Source organism: Ictidomys tridecemlineatus, chromosome 5, assembly GCF_052094955.1.
Source record: "Ictidomys tridecemlineatus isolate mIctTri1 chromosome 5, mIctTri1.hap1, whole genome shotgun sequence".
NCBI classification, from domain to species: Eukaryota; Metazoa; Chordata; class Mammalia; order Rodentia; family Sciuridae; genus Ictidomys; species Ictidomys tridecemlineatus.
In genome coordinates this window covers 95415261-95432297 of record NC_135481.1, presented here as the reverse complement: position 1 = coordinate 95432297, position 17037 = coordinate 95415261, and the positions used below count along the sequence as shown (strand labels likewise).

At 45.0% G+C, this 17037-nt stretch overlaps 1 protein-coding gene across 6 annotated transcripts in view; it reads left to right on the top strand.

The window, feature by feature from the left end:
- Dpf3 (double PHD fingers 3) overlaps positions 1–17037 on the top strand; it is a 259655-nt gene that overhangs the window by 181180 nt on the left and 61438 nt on the right. For all 6 annotated transcript variants that reach the window (XR_002483520.3, XR_002483521.3, XM_005321197.4 and 3 more), the window contains exon 8: positions 15569–15697. Coding sequence is in view for 4 of the 6 variants with exons in the window: in XM_005321197.4 (XP_005321254.1) it covers positions 15569–15697 (129 nt within the window). In the remaining 2 variants the exon portion in view is untranslated. The remainder of the gene's footprint in view (positions 1–15568; positions 15698–17037) is intronic.

The following is a 17037-nucleotide window of genomic DNA, read 5'->3' as shown; positions in this document are numbered from 1 at the left end:
CCCCCCACCATTTTCCTGTGAGTACTAATTGCCAGCATCATTAATACCCAGTCATTAGCTGCTCCCACTGTTTGGGGCTTGGGGTGGGATCTCATTCATCCTGCCCCTAAATGCCACTGGGACTGTGTGGTGAATTGAATGTGACAGCTCAGCAGCCTTCTGAGGTCTCTGCCTCACCATCCTCCCATGCAAGGCTTTGGGAGTGGGGGAGGGGGGCAGGAGCACTTAATCCAGGAGGCTAATCTGGGGCTCCCCCCCCACCCCGCCCCTCTGGAAGGTGGAAATGCTGACTTCCCCCGTTTAGCAGAGCTGCAGGGTGACCTGAGTCTGCAGGGCCGGCCGTGGGCAGCTGGTTTGTACCACCTGCAGCAGGAGAGACCTTTCGACTTTGGTCCCCCTGCTGTCCCTTGCTCCATCCTCTCCAGCTGTGTCTTCAGAGCTCAGTGCTTGGCCCTGCTCCTGCTGCTGTTGCTGCGGAAAGGGCAGAGTGACCAGCTGGAGCCAGCATTGACCTTCCTCCCCGAGCCCCCCACCTCCTGCCCTGAGCTGCTAGCTCAGCAGTTGCCAGCCCCTCCCCCGCCCTCCTGCCCCTCCCAGCAGATACACTGTCACTCTCTCACCTTTGTTTCTGTCCCAGTCTCTCAGTTTCTGTGTTTCCTGTAGACTTGGCTCCTGTCCTTGGTGCTCCGGCTTCTCTGCCTCAGCCATAGGCAGCCCAGGGTGCAGACCCTCCCCTTTGGGATAGTCCTTCTGCTGTCAGCTCCCTCCCTTGGCCTGCTGTCCTTCCCCCACCTGTGCTGAGGCTGGATTCTTCTCTCTCCCTCCATTTCTCCTTCATCTACCTTCTATGAATGAAATTACCATGTGTAACCTGTACAGTCACACACATATGTAGATGTGCATGTACATCAATAAAAGGAGGGAGGGCTTGGGTGGGGGTCAAGAATCAGAGAGGTGCCACTGTGAAGCATTCTGCATGACTCCCACAAAGTGTGACTGGTAAACAGGGTTAGAATTCAACACCCCAACCACTCAGGCTCACTGTGTCAGAACTCTTCTTGGATTTCTTTTTGCTTTCTCGGCACAGGGATCATCTATTATAGATGATGTTTTCAAGATCCTTTTTGGGGTAGGATTGGGCCTTTGCCAAATCTTAGAGTTGGATGAAACAAGTGTGTAAATAAAGTCAGGGCCATCCATGCATCTATGGTTTTGCTAACCATGTATTACATACTGACCACATATTGGACCTGGGAAGTGCAACATGCAGAAGACTTGGCTTCCTCCCGGAGGAGCTCACACTGTCGAGTAGGGCTGTGGAGAGAGGGGTGTACAGAAGGGTGAAAGGGCCAAGGGCTCAAGGGTGCATTCTGTCTGTCTCTGGGCGGTGGTGCTGAGGGCAACCACAGCATCTCCTGAGGGAACTCACGGGACATGCAGATTTTCAGTCTCCATCAGACCTTCTGGAACAGAGACTCCAAGAGTGGGCTTGAGCATGCTATGCTCCAGTGCACTGTGGTACACAGTAAGACTCAAGGACCACTGCGTTGGAAGATTTGCACAGGCTTCACGGAGGAGGAGACATTCAGATTAGCTCTTGGAGAAGGTTTCCTGGATCCCAGGAGGGAGCCTTCTGTAGAAGGCGGGGGTGGGTGGGGGGGTAGGTGGGGGGGGGATACAAAATTGTAGAGGAAGGATGGAAATGTAGATGGGGGTCACAGAGTCATATTTCTTGCATATTGTGTGATCTTTACTGTTGGAAATGGAGAGACCTCATAGCCATTACTAGAAGGCAAGAACAAATGATTTATAAAGAAATTCATTTAGAGTCTTATTAAATCTTAAATGGCATATCTCTTTTATTTAATAGTGTAAATAAATAGAACATGCTTCTCAATAACATACTTGGGGCTCCTAAGAGGGAAGTGTTTTTGAAAATAGGGTTCTATGAAATTTATCTCAACCTTATTTTTCAGGTGGATGGAACTGAAATTGGGGGTTGTCCTAGGTCCCCGGAGGTTTCATTCAGTCTTATATGCAGTGGTGGTATGCCTAGTACAAAGTTAGGCTTCCTATTGCGAGAGAGAGAGAGAGAGAGAGAGAGAGAGAGAGAGAGAGAGAGAGAGAGAGAGAGAGAAATTAAAAAAGGCCCAGCCCTTGGAGGGCACATCGTATTCTGCAGAACTGAAAGGGGAGAACCAAATTGATTAAGGGTAATGTCTGCTGATTAGATAATCTGAAAATTAGTCTGATAACGTGAAAATTATCTAAAAGCAGCATATGATGTCATTGCCACCCTGATGGGGAAGGTCTAACAGATGTTAGTCTTCTGACATCTCTTGTCCTCTAACATATGGTCCAGGGGCAGCTAGTGTACTTTTAGGAGACAGAGTGACAATTATCTTTGAAATGTGTTTAAGAAACTTAGATCACTCTTAAAAGTCATGAGGCCCACTTAACCATCCACTTACCCAGCCTTGACACCAGTAATTCAGGCTTGGTCACAGGGGAGAGAGGAAAATTCAGATTCAGGGCTCTTTTTGGAGAAGTGAGTTGCTTCTGGCCTCTCAAAAAGAAAATCTGGATACTAGCAACAGATTTTTTTTTTACATGAGTTATTATTTAACTAAATAGTTTATAGATTACCAAGTAAAGAACCTGAGGGTTTGTTCTAGTCCTTGGAGGTATACAGTATTTGGAGATAATTTTCTTGTACCCCCTACTCCCATCATCCATGCCCTCCACTTAGAAGCTCAGAGAGTGGCTTTGGAATTGTTCAGTCCAGGGTGACACAGACCCTGCTGCCCTCCCATGTTCTGGCTGTGAAAATGTGGGTCAGTTACTTAAACATCTCTGCTCCTTAGTTGCTTCTTCTGTAAAAGGGAGAGAATAATTTTACTGACCTCATGAGGTTGCCCTGAGTCTTAAATGAGACAAAGGATTGGCACCATGCCTATACATTTTGAGTGTTGATACGTCATCTCTGTCCCATTTAGACTAACATACCGTGTAGGTGACCACAGATGGCTAATCTGAGTCAGGGGCTCCACCTGAGGCAACATGAAGGGATTTCTCTGTCACCCTGAAGTTAACTGCACCCGAGGACTCATTGGCCTCAGTTTTTAATGATCGGAGTCTGACCCGTCCCTAGCACATACTTTGCTAAATCTTAGATGTGGGACACTGATCCTTCTGTACAGGCTAACTTTGAGCATTTATTGAGCACTTACTGTATGTATGCCTAGTGTGGGGATGAGTGTCACTGAGCCTTCAGAAAGCTATAACATGTGGTCATTACCCTTGGAGGACTTCTGGGATAATGGGGAAAGTGAGATGGACACATAAAACCCAGCAAGAGAAAATCCAGCTGTGGGACAAAGTCTGGCAAGTGCAGCTGTCCCTTATTTACCACACCATTTCCCCAGTCAGAATCCATGTCTCTTGGCTTTCTCTATACCACTTTGATTTCATTTTATGACCTAGAATATTCAGGATTGACGAGTTCTGCCTACAGAGAATAATGGTGATGGCAGTAATAGTCTCCAGCCTTTGTAGAACATGTCAGATACTACACTAACCATGCCATGTTTATCTCATTCGTTCCTCACAGTAACCCTATAAGCATTGCCGTGTGCCCTAGGGGAGACCAAGGTGCACAAGGACCCTGTGATGTACCATGGGCATGAGACCTGGATGCGGATTCTTAAGCTATGTGCCACTTCTTGGAAAGCTTATTGACTCAGCCCTTGACTTTTTTCCTGCTGTATCAGATGCACAAGCATTTTTCATACAGGAGAGGAAAGAGGGAAAGACATGACGGAACACCTACGGGGTGCCAGGCACTTTTCACACATCATCTTAAGTAATGTTCATGAGTCCATGAGACCTATGCTAGTATTTTCATTTTATGGATGAGGAAACTGAGGCTTAGAGAAATTTGAGTAATTGTCCCAAGTTGCACAGCGAGATGGGAAGCTGAGAGGTGAATGGGCTTGAGTTGGCTCTATCTGGACAGTGGAATCCCATCCTAGGCCTAGGTTTGGATCTTTTTCATGGTCATACTGATGTCCCTTAATTTTTGTCTGTCAGCCAATTGTCAATGCATCATATATCACATAGTGACTTTTCAAAAAAAAGATGAATGCATTAACAGGCACTTAGCTTGGGCTGCTGTAACAAAATTCCAGGATGGGTGGCTTAAACAGTGGAAATTTATTTCTTATAGTTCTAGAGATGGAAGTCCAAGATCAAGGTGCCAGCAGAGTTGGTGTCTATTGAGGGCTCTACCCTTGGGTTGTAGGCAGTCACCTTATTGTGTCCTTACATGGCCTTTACTCAGTGTGTGTGGGTAGAGAGAAAGAGAACCAAGCTCTCTGGTGACTCATGAGGACTCTAATCCCATCCTGGTGGCCCCACCCTTGTGATCTCACCAAACCTAATTACGTCCCAAAGGTCTCATTTCAAATAACATCACATTGGGGCTTAGGACTTCAATATATGAATTTTGGGGTTGTGGGGATATACTTCAATGGATAGCGGGTACATTTACCCTTCAAAACTTGTTTTCATTGCTGTGACTAAAATACTTGACAAGAACAATTAGAGGAGAAAAAGTTTATTTGGGGGTCATGGTTTCAGAGGTTCAGTCTATAGATGGCCAACTTTATTCTTTGGGGCCTGAGGTGAGGCAGAATATCATGGTGGTAGTGTGAGCTCAGGACATGGCACCTGGAAGGAGGGTGGGAGAGAGAGAGAGAGAGAGAGAGAGAGAGAGAGAGAGAGAGAGAGAGAGGTTTTTTTTTTTGCTCAATAAGGACAAAATATATACCCCAAACGCATAACTCCAATGACCCTCCTCCCCCAGCCACACCCTACCTATCTACAGTTACCTACAGTTACTCTTTATCAAGGCCTGAATGTACTGATTAGGTTAAAACCCATAATCCACATCACTTGTAAACTTTCTTGCATTGTCTTACATGAACTTTTTTTGGAGGGACACCTTCTATCTAAACCATAACGAAACTGTTTACTGACTTTTGTTGTTTGCGATGGTTTATGTGGACCATTCCCAACATTGCAAATTCTCATTTAGATTTCAATTGGCAAATCAATTTTACTATAGAAAAAAATTTCACATTACTCTATTCAATAATTTTCCTGCATCTTTCTCTCTGTGTCTTGTCTTTTCTAGCTCTCCTCTATCCTCTCTTTTTTTTGTTTTTTATAATTTAAAAAAATGTTTTTTTTTATGCCTGAATTGAAAATCCTAGGGTTCATTCTTGGCTCTTTGTTTTCCTTTACCACTGCATCAGCGCCCCTTACCAAATAGACTGCAGGTCTGTCTACCTTCCTCTCTCTGCCTCCTGGATTCTGCCTGGGTCACTACCACCTCAGATTGACCTTCCTGCCTCTGTTCTTGTTTCTTACAGTGTGTTTTCCATGGAGAGGCTGAAGTGGTCTTTTTAAAGGCCTAAAATAGGTCATAACACACCTGTGTTGACAATGCTTTTATCACATGGGTACACCCCACACTTGTCACCACGAAGGCCTGCATTTTTGCTTCTCAGAGTGTGGTCATCAATATCAGCATCACCTAGGGGCCAGGTGACCAGCTTGTTCACATCTACCTAGTAAAGTGCCGAAAGTCTTGCTCCTAACAACCTCTTAGTGACAGGCAAACCTGAGTGCTTGGCTGACTTAACTGGGAGCTTATAAGACATGTGGAATCTCAAAGCCTACCTCTGATTGATTAATTTTAATCAGATCCATAAGTGGTTTGCACAGCAAGAATTGGGAAGCCTTGACCTGTAAGGTCCTGCATGCTTAGGCCCAGCCAGCTTCTTGGACTTGACTTTTCTCAGGTGCATGGTTGCATGTGTTCATGGTGAGTAACATCCAGTGGGCTGGCTAAGCAGCACACTGCCCAGGTTCAGAACCAAGACCACCACTTACTAATGTTTGACCTTAGACAGATTGCTTAGCCTCCTTGTACCTAAAGTATCATCTATATACAATCAAAATATGAATGGCATCTCTTAGGTTATGGAAAAGATTAAATTAGTTAATTTATATAAAGCACAGCACCAACAGAAAACATGTATAATATGAGGTGATTTGACAGTCACATGTCCTATTAGAGCCACGAGTTATAGTTTAGATCTAGATGTCCCCCAAAGGCCTCCGTGTTGAAGGCTTAGTCTCAGCTCATGGTACTGTTGGGGTGTGGTATAACTTTAGGAGGTGGGGTCTAATGGAAGGAATTTAGGTCACTGGAGATGTGCCCCGGAGGAGGATATTGGAACCCCACCCCCTACTTTTCCTCTTTTTCATACCTGGTCACCATGAGGTGAACAGGTTTTCTCTGCTAATCTTTCCTGCCGTGAGATACTGTGTTATGGGGGGTCCAAAGCAATAAGGCCAGCTAATCATGGACTGGAGCCTCTAAAACTGTAAGCCAATATGAACCTTTCATCTTTTTAAGTTGATTATTTGTCACAGCAATGGAAACCTGATTAACACACTTTGCTTTCAAGCTTGAGGGCACATCAGACTCTCCAGGAGGGTTTGTTATAACAGATTACTGGATCCATTCTCAGAGCTTCTGATTCTGTAGGTCTGAAATGGGCCTTGAGTTTGCATTCTTAACAAGTTCCCAGGTGAACGACTATCTTAGAGAAAGTTAGCTTTTGAAGACTGATGTAGATATATTTCTTCTTCTTTTTTTCTTTTGGATGCACTGAATCAGGTAACTGGCCAGGAATCGGGCTGTACTGTTAAGTATAAGGAGGCAGACTCAATTTTCACTCTTTTTTTTCCCCCAATGTTTTTATTTTTAGAAAATCAACACAATAATTTTACATATTTATGATGTTTTGATAATATATGTACATTGCATAATATACACATCAGGGTAGGCCTCTCTATCTCGTCAAACAGTCATCATTTCTTTGTGGTGAGATCATTAAAAAGTCCTTTTTACAGGATTTTCTTGAAATACACAATACATTTGTTATCTATGGTCATGCTGCATGCAAATAACATACTAGAACCCATTTCTCCCATCTAACTATAACTTGGTACATGTTGATCGACCTCTTCCATTACCCACTCCCCAACACTTGCTAATCACCATTTTTACTCTTACCTTCTATGAGATCAACTTTTCTCAATGCTCTGTCCAGTGTAGGACAGACCTCCTGCTCCAAGCACCTGCCACCTGGCCTGCCCTTTGGGTGTGTCCCTCTGCCTGGGCTCTCATCTCTAGTTGTGCTGCCCCTCAGCCCCATGATCTCTTGACTCTTTCCTAATCTTCAGGTGTTGAGCATGAATATTCAGCCTTTTTCTTTTCTTAAATACACTTTCAGTCTGAAGGGCCCAGAGAAGATGGGACCATCTGTGGACTGAGTTTCGAGGAGGTGGTGAGGAGAGGTGAAGAGAAGCAGAGTCAGGCAAACCAGGTGGCGACTTCTGAATCTAAATCATTATGGTAGTGACATCCTGACAACTTCAGGAGACCGAGATAACACAACAAGATGTCCTGCAATCCTTGAAGGGAAATGAGACCACTTTGTTCAGAGCCCTATTGATATAGTTATTCTCAAATTAATGTTTTCTCCATCAGTGGACTCACTGGGTGCCAATCACAAGTTGCAACTCCAGGTGATGACCCACATTTGTGAGCTTTTATTTGGTCTTTTCTGAGGCATCAATGAAAGACTGAGGTTGTTGCTTACGTTTGGAGCACCAAGAACTTAATTGTAGTCTCTCTAGTCCCCACACTGGAGACATGGTGTTCAGACTCCTGGAAAACGGTTGAAACATTTTGTCCAACTGCAAATTGGCACTCTAACCAGATACCAGCTGAGCATCCCTTACTAGAATTGCTTGGACCAGAAGTGTTTTGGATTTTGGAATATTTGCATATAGATGAAGAGATATCTTGGGAATGGGATCCAAGTCCAAACAGGAAATTCATTTGTTTCTTATACCCCTACTTGACAGTTACTTTAGAGACAGCATTTTAGTGGACCTAAATTTTGAATGTGACCTGTCACATGAGGTCAGGTGTGGAATTTTCTACGTGTGGCATTATGTTAGTGCCTAAAAACTTTTGGATTTTGGAGCAATTCAGATTTTGGATTGTTGGATGAGAGATGCTCAACCTGTATGTCCATTGAGATGGAGACATCAAGGTAAGCGGATGTGTGTTGCCTGTTTTTATAGCATAGTTTTTAGGAGTGAATACAAAGTTCATATCTAGAGGAATGAGTTATGTATTTGATAAAGATGGAGGAAGAGAAGGCAGGCATGGGGAGGGGGGGACTGACACCATAGCAAAACACATAGCAAAATGGGGCCTACCCTCTCACTGGCTATCATTGCCTCAAGACCCTGCGGCCACTGAGTCTGGGAGTCTGATTCCTTCCATTCTGGTTTACCAAGAAATGCTTCCTTGTGGGAGACGCAGGTCTTCCACATCACAGCTTTCTTCTCTCCATTGGGCCCATTGCTTCTCCTCCTCACTGTGTCCCTCATATGAAAGGGCTGGGCTCTTGTGATGCAATATGGCGGAGTCACTCTGGACTCAGGGGATTTTACATTCACTCAGTTCCCAGTCTTTCCTTTGCCTGGCTATTTTTTGTTGGTTTGTTTGTTTGTTTTAAACCCCTCTGTGAAAGGTTTATCCATCCTTTCACTAAATATTTATTCCTAGCTCTGTGACAATCCATGTGCCAGTGCCAGGGACACAGAGATGAAGGACATGGCTCTTGCCCTCCAGGAGCTCATAGCTAACAGGGAAAGAGACTCCAACACAAACATAAAGCAACCACGAAAGGCTGAGTTCCGAAAACTTTGCTTTTCTGCTTTTTCTTTTACCCTGTTATAGTCTTCAAATAATAGACCTAAAAGGGACCTTAAGTTACCATGTTGCATATTCTTTTTTTTAAATTTTTTAATATTTATTTTTTAGTTTTCGGCAGACACAACATCTTTGTTTGTATGTGGTGCTGAGGATCGCCGTGCGCATGCCAGGCAAGAGCGCTACCACTTGAGCCACATCCCCAGCCCTGCATATTCCTTTTTTTGGAGGGGAGTGGTGGTGCCAGGGATTGAACTCAGGGGCACTCGAACACTGAGCCACATCCCCAGCCCTTTTTAAAATTTTATTTAGAGTCAGGGTCTCAATGAATTGCTTAGCACTCTCTTTTGCTGAGGCTGGCTTTGAACTCGTGATCCTCTTGCCTCAGCCTCCCGAGCCACTGGGATTACAGGCATGCTCCATTTAGCATATTCTAGCATAGTCTCTTGCCTCTAGATAGACATGAACTCAAATGACCAGGCCTAGGGGACCCTTCCCTGTGTGCAGTGGGCTCCTCAGAGAAGCCCGCCCTGCAGCCAGGTCCACTTGCTCCCTTCTAGCTTTCTTGCAGCCTGTGCTGCCATTTCTACTCATCTTGTCTCAGGTTGTCCTTGACAATACAGAGTGTGGCAATTTATCAGGCTCCTCCATAAACTTGGAAGACTTATGAAATCAGCCCTCAGCCTTTCTCAGCAACTTATCTCAGTCCCTGGAATCATTCTGCACCGGCACCCTCCCATCCTATCCCACAATCACATTGTCCTCAGTGCTGGGTGGCCCAATGACACGGGAGAAGGAGCGAGTTCTCTGCCATCGAGGATTCCCGATGATCTGAAGGGAGTGGGTCCTGGTGTTCATTCTGTGGGGCTCCCACCTCCCCTGCTTCTGCACATTGGGGGTGGAGTCATCCTTCCCCTTCCTCTTGCAGCCCTGGGGCAGGCCCTGATCCCTAGGATAGGACCCAGAACCAGCCGGAATGGAGTCCCAACACTTTTATTCCCTGGATCTGTGGGATTTATTTTTTCATCAGTTCTAGGGAAGCAGTGAAAAAAGGTGTCAGGCCTTGGGGATAATTTATATGAGTAAACACGTAAGGAGTAGGGTGAGCCAGAGCATGAGAATTAAGGCCATTTATCCAGGCTTTGATGCTGCTTGCCCTCTGGTCCAGCCTTCCCCACAGTCTCGATCACGCCACTTTTAACCCTCTCCTGGCTCTGCTCCACCTCAAGCAGGCTCGGGTCCCTGCCCAGCTGCCTTCTCTTCCCCAGCCTGCTGCCTGGCTCTCCGCCCCTCCCACGTCCCTCATTAAAGGCCAGGGAGAAGGTAGCAGGATGTGGCGGTGGCCTCCAGCTGAGGCCTGCTGGCTGATTCTGAAGGGAGGGCACGTGGGTTTACGCCCTCCCTCCTCACCCTCCCTGTCTCTGAAGCTGCCTTCTCCAGCCTGGTCTCTGTCCAGTGTGTCTTATATGGCCAGCCCCAGGGCTGCCTTTCCATGTGGACTCTTTTCCTCTCCCCTTCTCTTTACTCCATCTTCTAAAGATGCGCTCCGCACAGCCAAGTGGCACCAGGCTAAGGATGCTTTACACTTGAGAGATGAAGTAATAACAGGTGGCAAGAGCAGAGACTGCTGGAGCCCAGGATTTCAGTTGCCATGGAAACGTGTCAGACCTGTGGAGGGACACAGGGACTGTCAGCCATGGAAGGTGTTGGGGGAACAATTCAGAGGGGTGAAGAGAGGCACATCTCTTTCTGGAAGGCTCTACTCATGGCCCCTGAATTCCTCAAAGGCCGCACGCCCCCATCTAGCAGGCCCCAGAGAAATAGCTGCGGACCTGGGGCTGGCGGGCGGGCGGATGCTGAGCATGGCCGCAGGCTTGTGCACACCAGGCCCTGGCAGGCAGTCCAAGCATCTGCGCAGAGTGTGAGGCCATGCCTCTGTGTGTGTGCCAAGGAGGAGCGTCGACTTCTGGCCTGCTTCCTGTTTCCCCAGGACTCCTGGGATGCAGCTCTAGTCTCCACAGAACCCAGGTGAGGGGCTGTTGCTGGTGGCCAGACTGTCCCCACCATTAATTGCTTTCATGAGTGGCAGCAGAGATTGGACTGAAAGTGGGAAAGACAGCGCTGTCTGTGTGATCATTTGATGGACGATTTGGGGACTTTTGCTATCGATACAAATCCTGATTGAGCTAGAAAACCTGAGAGTGTGCACTCATGCCCTTTTAGGATGCCTGCACTCTCTTGCCTGAGCCTGGTGAAAGGCTTGAGGCTTAGCTTTCCTTTCTTTTTCTTTTCTTTCTTTTTTTTTTTTTTTGCATTGAGTTATGTCAATACTCCCTCTTGCCTATGTTATTTTTTCCTGCATTTCTTTATGAACTTTGCCCCTGATTTCCCATTTTAGTTTTTTACTTTGAGCTTCTTGAGAGTTACCACCCTCAGGTAAATTCCTAAACCTTTAAGGCCCACTTTATTTTCTCCACAGTTTGCTTGCATTTCTTCTATGATCTCAACCCATGAACATTAATCAAGAATAAGCCAAATCCATCACTGTGGACACTGCCATCAAGATACCTCAGGTCTTTACCCTCCCTGTCATCTTATTCTATAAAGTGAGACTCAATTTCCCATCAGCAGAAGCAGAATCTCTATTTAAATCCCACTTGCAAGGTTTGGGTGAGCTTCCTATTTATAGTAAAATCCTTTTTATAATGATCTCATATACACTACCAGGAAATTGCTCACGGCTGGGTCGGTCCATAGGCCAATCTGGCCGTGGTGTGAGTTTGTCTTAAAAACATCCCTTCATGAACCTCTGGAATCCTCTAGAGAAGTGTTTTCACAGAGTATATGACAATAAACAGGGTCACCCAGGATGGATTACTGTGGTAGGGACGTTAAATTTAAGTTCAAAAGGAATTCCTGCTTTTATCAGGCCAATCTCAATAATTTTTATGGCTTTGGGCTTCGTAAATAACATATGGGGTGAATCAAGTTGACACTAAAGAAATTTATGAAATACTTGATATGCAGGGTATGGCTAGGAAGTGTTTGCCTCCAGACTTCCCAGGAGGCAGGGGAGTGAGATTAGACCCAGGATCTTGGGACACAGACAACCTGGGGTTGCACCCTGCTTTTCTCTTCTTTGTAACTGGGATCTGGAGCCAGCACCTCGGTTTCTTTGGATTTCAGTTATCTCATCTGTTAAATAATCCTACTTTACAAAGACTCTGCAAGAAATAATGGAATAGTGTATGTGAAGCATCCAGTGTAAGCTCCACCTCAGTTTTGTAGTGTACTAAATTGCTTCTTTTTCTTCTCAGTAAGCAGTAGAGCAAAAGGGAGGCTGACTGGGTAGGTGTGACTTGGCATCCACTTCTCAAGGGTCAGTGAATTATGGCCTTATATTTTCCTGTGTGATTGTGTACAGTGTTATTCTTCCAGCAACACAGGGCCCTTAGGGCCCTGTACTTGGGGAGCTGGCCGCCATTAGTCCAAGTCAAATGACCCACCCATCCATTTGGATGATACAGATTAGTACTTTTCTTTGAGGAGTTGGGAAATAAACCAAGGGCGGTGAGTGATATTCAGAGGGATAGATAACTCTGCCACAGGGAAAGCAAACACAGTGCTCTGTCCCCATAAGGAGGACATCCCAGGGGAATCACAGTGACACCTGTTTACATCTCTGCCATCCCCTTCTAAGCCATTCATCCCACAGATTGCTGTCGACTCTTTCCGGTGTGCAAGGCACGTAGATGCCCCAGCAATGAGTTACACATGGTCCTGGACCTGAAGGAGTAGATCATTTAGCATGAGGAGATGAGGTGGGTGTGCACATAAATCAACAGGAGAAGGGTCACAATGGTGATGCCAACAGAAGGCCCTCCCCAGTGCGTGACCGGTCATTTCTAGCTGGGAACTGGGAGAGCTCCATGGGAGAAGCCTCACGCTGAAACCAATCTTAAATACTAAAAAAATGGAAGCAAACCAGAAGCTTAAGGTATCAGTCTGTCCCGTGCCATTTCACCATGAAGGATGCTTTGGGCTCAGAGTTACAAGAAGAGACTAGGAACGGAAGCAAAAGGGATTTGTTTGAAAATAAAGCATAGCTGTTCACTGTCACTTTCTATATCGGACTCATTAGAGGACCAAAAATGCACACCTTATCCCTAATGGCTGGTATACACCAGGGCCTTGGAGGGAGATTTTAGCACCTCTCTCCCTCCCTTGAACAGGTACTTTGTATGACTAACAGACAACACACACACACACACACACACACACACACACACACACACACGCATACATAAATACATATATCGGGACTTTGCTCTGACTCCAACTCATTGGAAACTTCTCTTTAGATGAATTAAATTCAGTTCCTTTGGTCTTTTTATATAGGATCATTCCCTCCATCACTATCTGCTTTGCTCTATTAGATCATTCTGATTTTTTAAAAAATTTCTTACAGCATTGGAGTTCTTGATTCAGTAGGGTATTCTACCAGTGATCTGTTAGTAGCAAACACTGTAAAGAATAATCTGTAAGTTCTTATACTCTATCTTTTACTTCTTTATCCTCATATATCACAGGGGATACAGTGTGTTGGAGACAATCAGATTGTCTGGTTGCTTAAAGATTTTGTAAATGGGGAGGAAATTTATGGGAAGTTTTTAAGATTATAAGAAAGACAGATGAGGCGATTGGGCCTTTTGAGAGTTGTTTTTTTTTTGGGGGGGGGCGGATAATAATACATTGGATTCTTTGACTGCCTTTCTATAGGAAGTTACCTAAGCTGTGATTGGCATGGTACATTTTGTATCCAGTTCATATCCATCATGAAACTCATCTTTGAGGTATCTTTGGCCCTTACATGTTATAAGCCCTACCTCAATTTATGTTTACCACTTGATGGATTTCCATCTATTTCTTGATGAGAAAAAGAAAAGTTGATTTGCTTCCTAGACATTCTTGAATTTTCTTAGGAGAGTTCTAAAAATGGAAAGATGGAATTGAAGGGGAAAGAAGAAAGGGATGCTGGTACTTCTGGATTTGGGCCAAGCACATTTTATAGGCAGAGTAAAATTTTTGCAGATGTACTGGGTTTTGGAGCTTATTTGCAAAACCATTCAGTATGCCATGTGGATGTCTTAGAGATCCAGTGGCTGAGGGAAAAGCCCCTACTCAACAGACCACAGAGGGCAACCAACTCCTCTGCCTCCCCCAAAGGCCAACACTTTCCTAGCAGAGAATTGTCTGCCTCCCCGAAGATGGAAATCAATGACTTAGAAACTGATTAAACCATCCAAATAGCAACTGATAAATGGATTAACCCTCTGTAATATAATTCTGCTAGCTTTTGTCTTCTGCCTTCCCCAGGTAAGTTTTCTATTCCTGGAGGCAAAGCAGAGGCACGGATGAAGTGAAGGCCAGAGGGAATCATATTAAAGCGGGTGAATCCGTTTATCACTTACTGTCTGGCTGGTATTTCTGCTCACATATCTTCTTCCTTTTACTGATTTGTACCCTACGGGACCCTGATTAATGCTAGCCAGTGAATAATGAAGATAGCAGCAGACATTGGGGATACTGAGGGGGAAGATACCCTGTGGTTAAGGCTGATCCCACAAAGAGGAGAGAGAGAGAGAGAGAGAGAGAGAGAGAGAGAGAGAGAGAGAGAGAGAGAGAGAGAGAGAGAAAGGGAGGGAGGCTGACTTTTCTTCTTAGTTGCAAAATAGAGAGTGTGAATATGATAAAGAAATCCCCCCAATAGGAAGAGAGAAATAGAGGAAAATTGAAGCATTTCTCTCATGTAAAAAACCTGCCCAAGACTTTTCAACCAGTTCCTAGAAATTGAGAATGATTTCTGTTCGCAAAGCCGTGAGGTTCTCATGAAGTTTTGTTTTCTAGGTCATATCCCATGATTTTTTTTTTTTTTGCTTTTATTTAAGGACTTCCAGTTACGTGTGAAGGTCTGAGGCTTAAACACATGCTCACTGAGTCACCCGTTGGCCCATCCCTGGTGTGAGGTTAAGCTTAGCACCTGGTAGACCTGTGTCCAGTGTGATTCTAGGCATTTAGGGTCTGCAGATTAGCTTGTCCTGAGTGCTTCTATGATCAATGAGTCTGGGCTTCAGAGAGATGAAGCTGAAGAAGAACAGATATCTGTGTACCTGCCAAGATGTTACTCAAAGTCCCCAAGAGCATCTCCAGTTGCCTCCTGGTAATGACCAGCTGCTGATGTTTCTTTTGCAGGGACAGGAGGGATCTCTCCTAAGTAAGAACATCTTTCTCAAAAGCAAGGCCCAGGCACTGACCATTTCTCCTCCTCTAGTCATGAGTGTTTATGGTTTCCACCTGATGTTTGGGGCCTTGACTTGGAAAACTGGTCGCTCAGGGTTAAGAGAAGTTCACTTGACTAACCATCCTTCTGGATGGTCTCTTCATCCAGAGGAGCAAGGTGGTTTCTATAGAACTGGAAACTATTGCGAAAATTCAACTCTGGAAGACTTGCAGGCCTTTGTACCATTGAACCAAGAAAGATCAAAAAAAACCCACCTAGCCCAGTATCACAACTGGGTTGTCACAAAACTTGACATTCCAAACTTCATATTCTTTCTGGAGTAGATTCCACCATACTGTGGGAGGAAAAGGGAACAGTAGGAACACATCTCAACCTAAAATTGGAATTTTTCAATGTTTCCACAGCCCAGAAAGGACCAGATGGGACAGTCATTCCCAACAACTACTGTGACTTCTGCTTGGGGGGTTCCAACATGAACAAGAAGAGCGGGCGGCCTGAAGAGCTGGTGTCCTGTGCAGACTGTGGACGTTCTGGTGAGTGCGGCCCCTTCCTGCATCCTGTGCCCGTAGATCAGGAACTCTTCCACCTCCATTTCTCTGCCATTTGTTGGTGGTGGTGGGTGGGAGAGGGCAGCAGAGAAGTGATGCTGGTGATGATTTTGAGACAAGGGGGGGGAGTTTCAGGTCATTTTGAAATTTTTCTTCTTTGGGTCTTAAGAACCAAAAGTTATGTTCTGGTTCTGGGGAGAAGAGAAAGGAGGAAGTTTTGACTTGGGTCCGGCTTTTCCATGAGGAAAGGAAATGTAAACTTTCCATGACGTTATTTTGTGTCATGGATGATGGCGAGGTAGAGTGGAGTACTTGGAGACACAGGCAACGTGCTTTCTTGTACTGGATGATGCACATGTCATAGAAAGATGTGTCTGTTAGGTGGAAATACCTGGATGACCCTGGAGAGACGGGTACACGAACCTTGGGAAAGCAGTCACTTTATGAATTGCGGGAATCAGAGATTCAAGGGCTCCTGGGTAGCTACATAAACACTTCACCTCCATTGGCCACTCATCCCATTTTCTCATATGGAATAGAAAAAATTAACCCTTATAAATCAAGGAGGCAAAAGGGCAGGCATCTTGGGGCTGATCTGGAGTTGATGTGTGTTTGTTGTTGTTATTGGTTTCTTCGTTGTTGTTGTTGTTGTTTTGTTTTTATCTTTAACCTAACCAAAGACTAAAATATCAGAAAGAGACTTTTGGTCTTATTCCTTCATTCTTAAAATGAGTTCAGGTCTTTGCTCTTATTTTCAGTTCTAACCCAAACCATTATTTTGGGCTGATCATGGTTGGTTGGTGCTCTCTATTTTTCCTATTGTTTTATATCATCACTAGACTGATGCACAAGGTAGGGAGGAAAGAGGATCGTAGACCATCTTTAGTCTTATCAATGGCTCCCTAGCAGGTGAAGCAGTTGGGGTGGGTGGTTGGTTTCAGCATGGGGAGTCATTTCTCCCTACTACCTTTCCACCCAGAATTGTTTCCACCCTCAGTCCCAAGATAAGGACTTAGTTTACCACTCAGTTCCTCCTTGCTGTGTCTGCAAATCTTAGCTTTAGATCTTTTATATTTTGATGTCTGGGTTGTTTAGGGCTCAAGATTGCCTTGAATGACAAATCAGTCATTGGAAAAGGACTGATTTCTGTTGCACACAACCCTCAACATTTAACTCCCAGGGGGCCTGCCAGGGTGGCCCTTTTATGCAATTCTGTCAATTCATTTATGATCCAAACACGATGCCATATGTTGGATTTTTTATTCTACTCATGCTAGCTTAGGAGACAGGGCCCTGTGATAGTTTATTCTGGGTTTTAGACACTT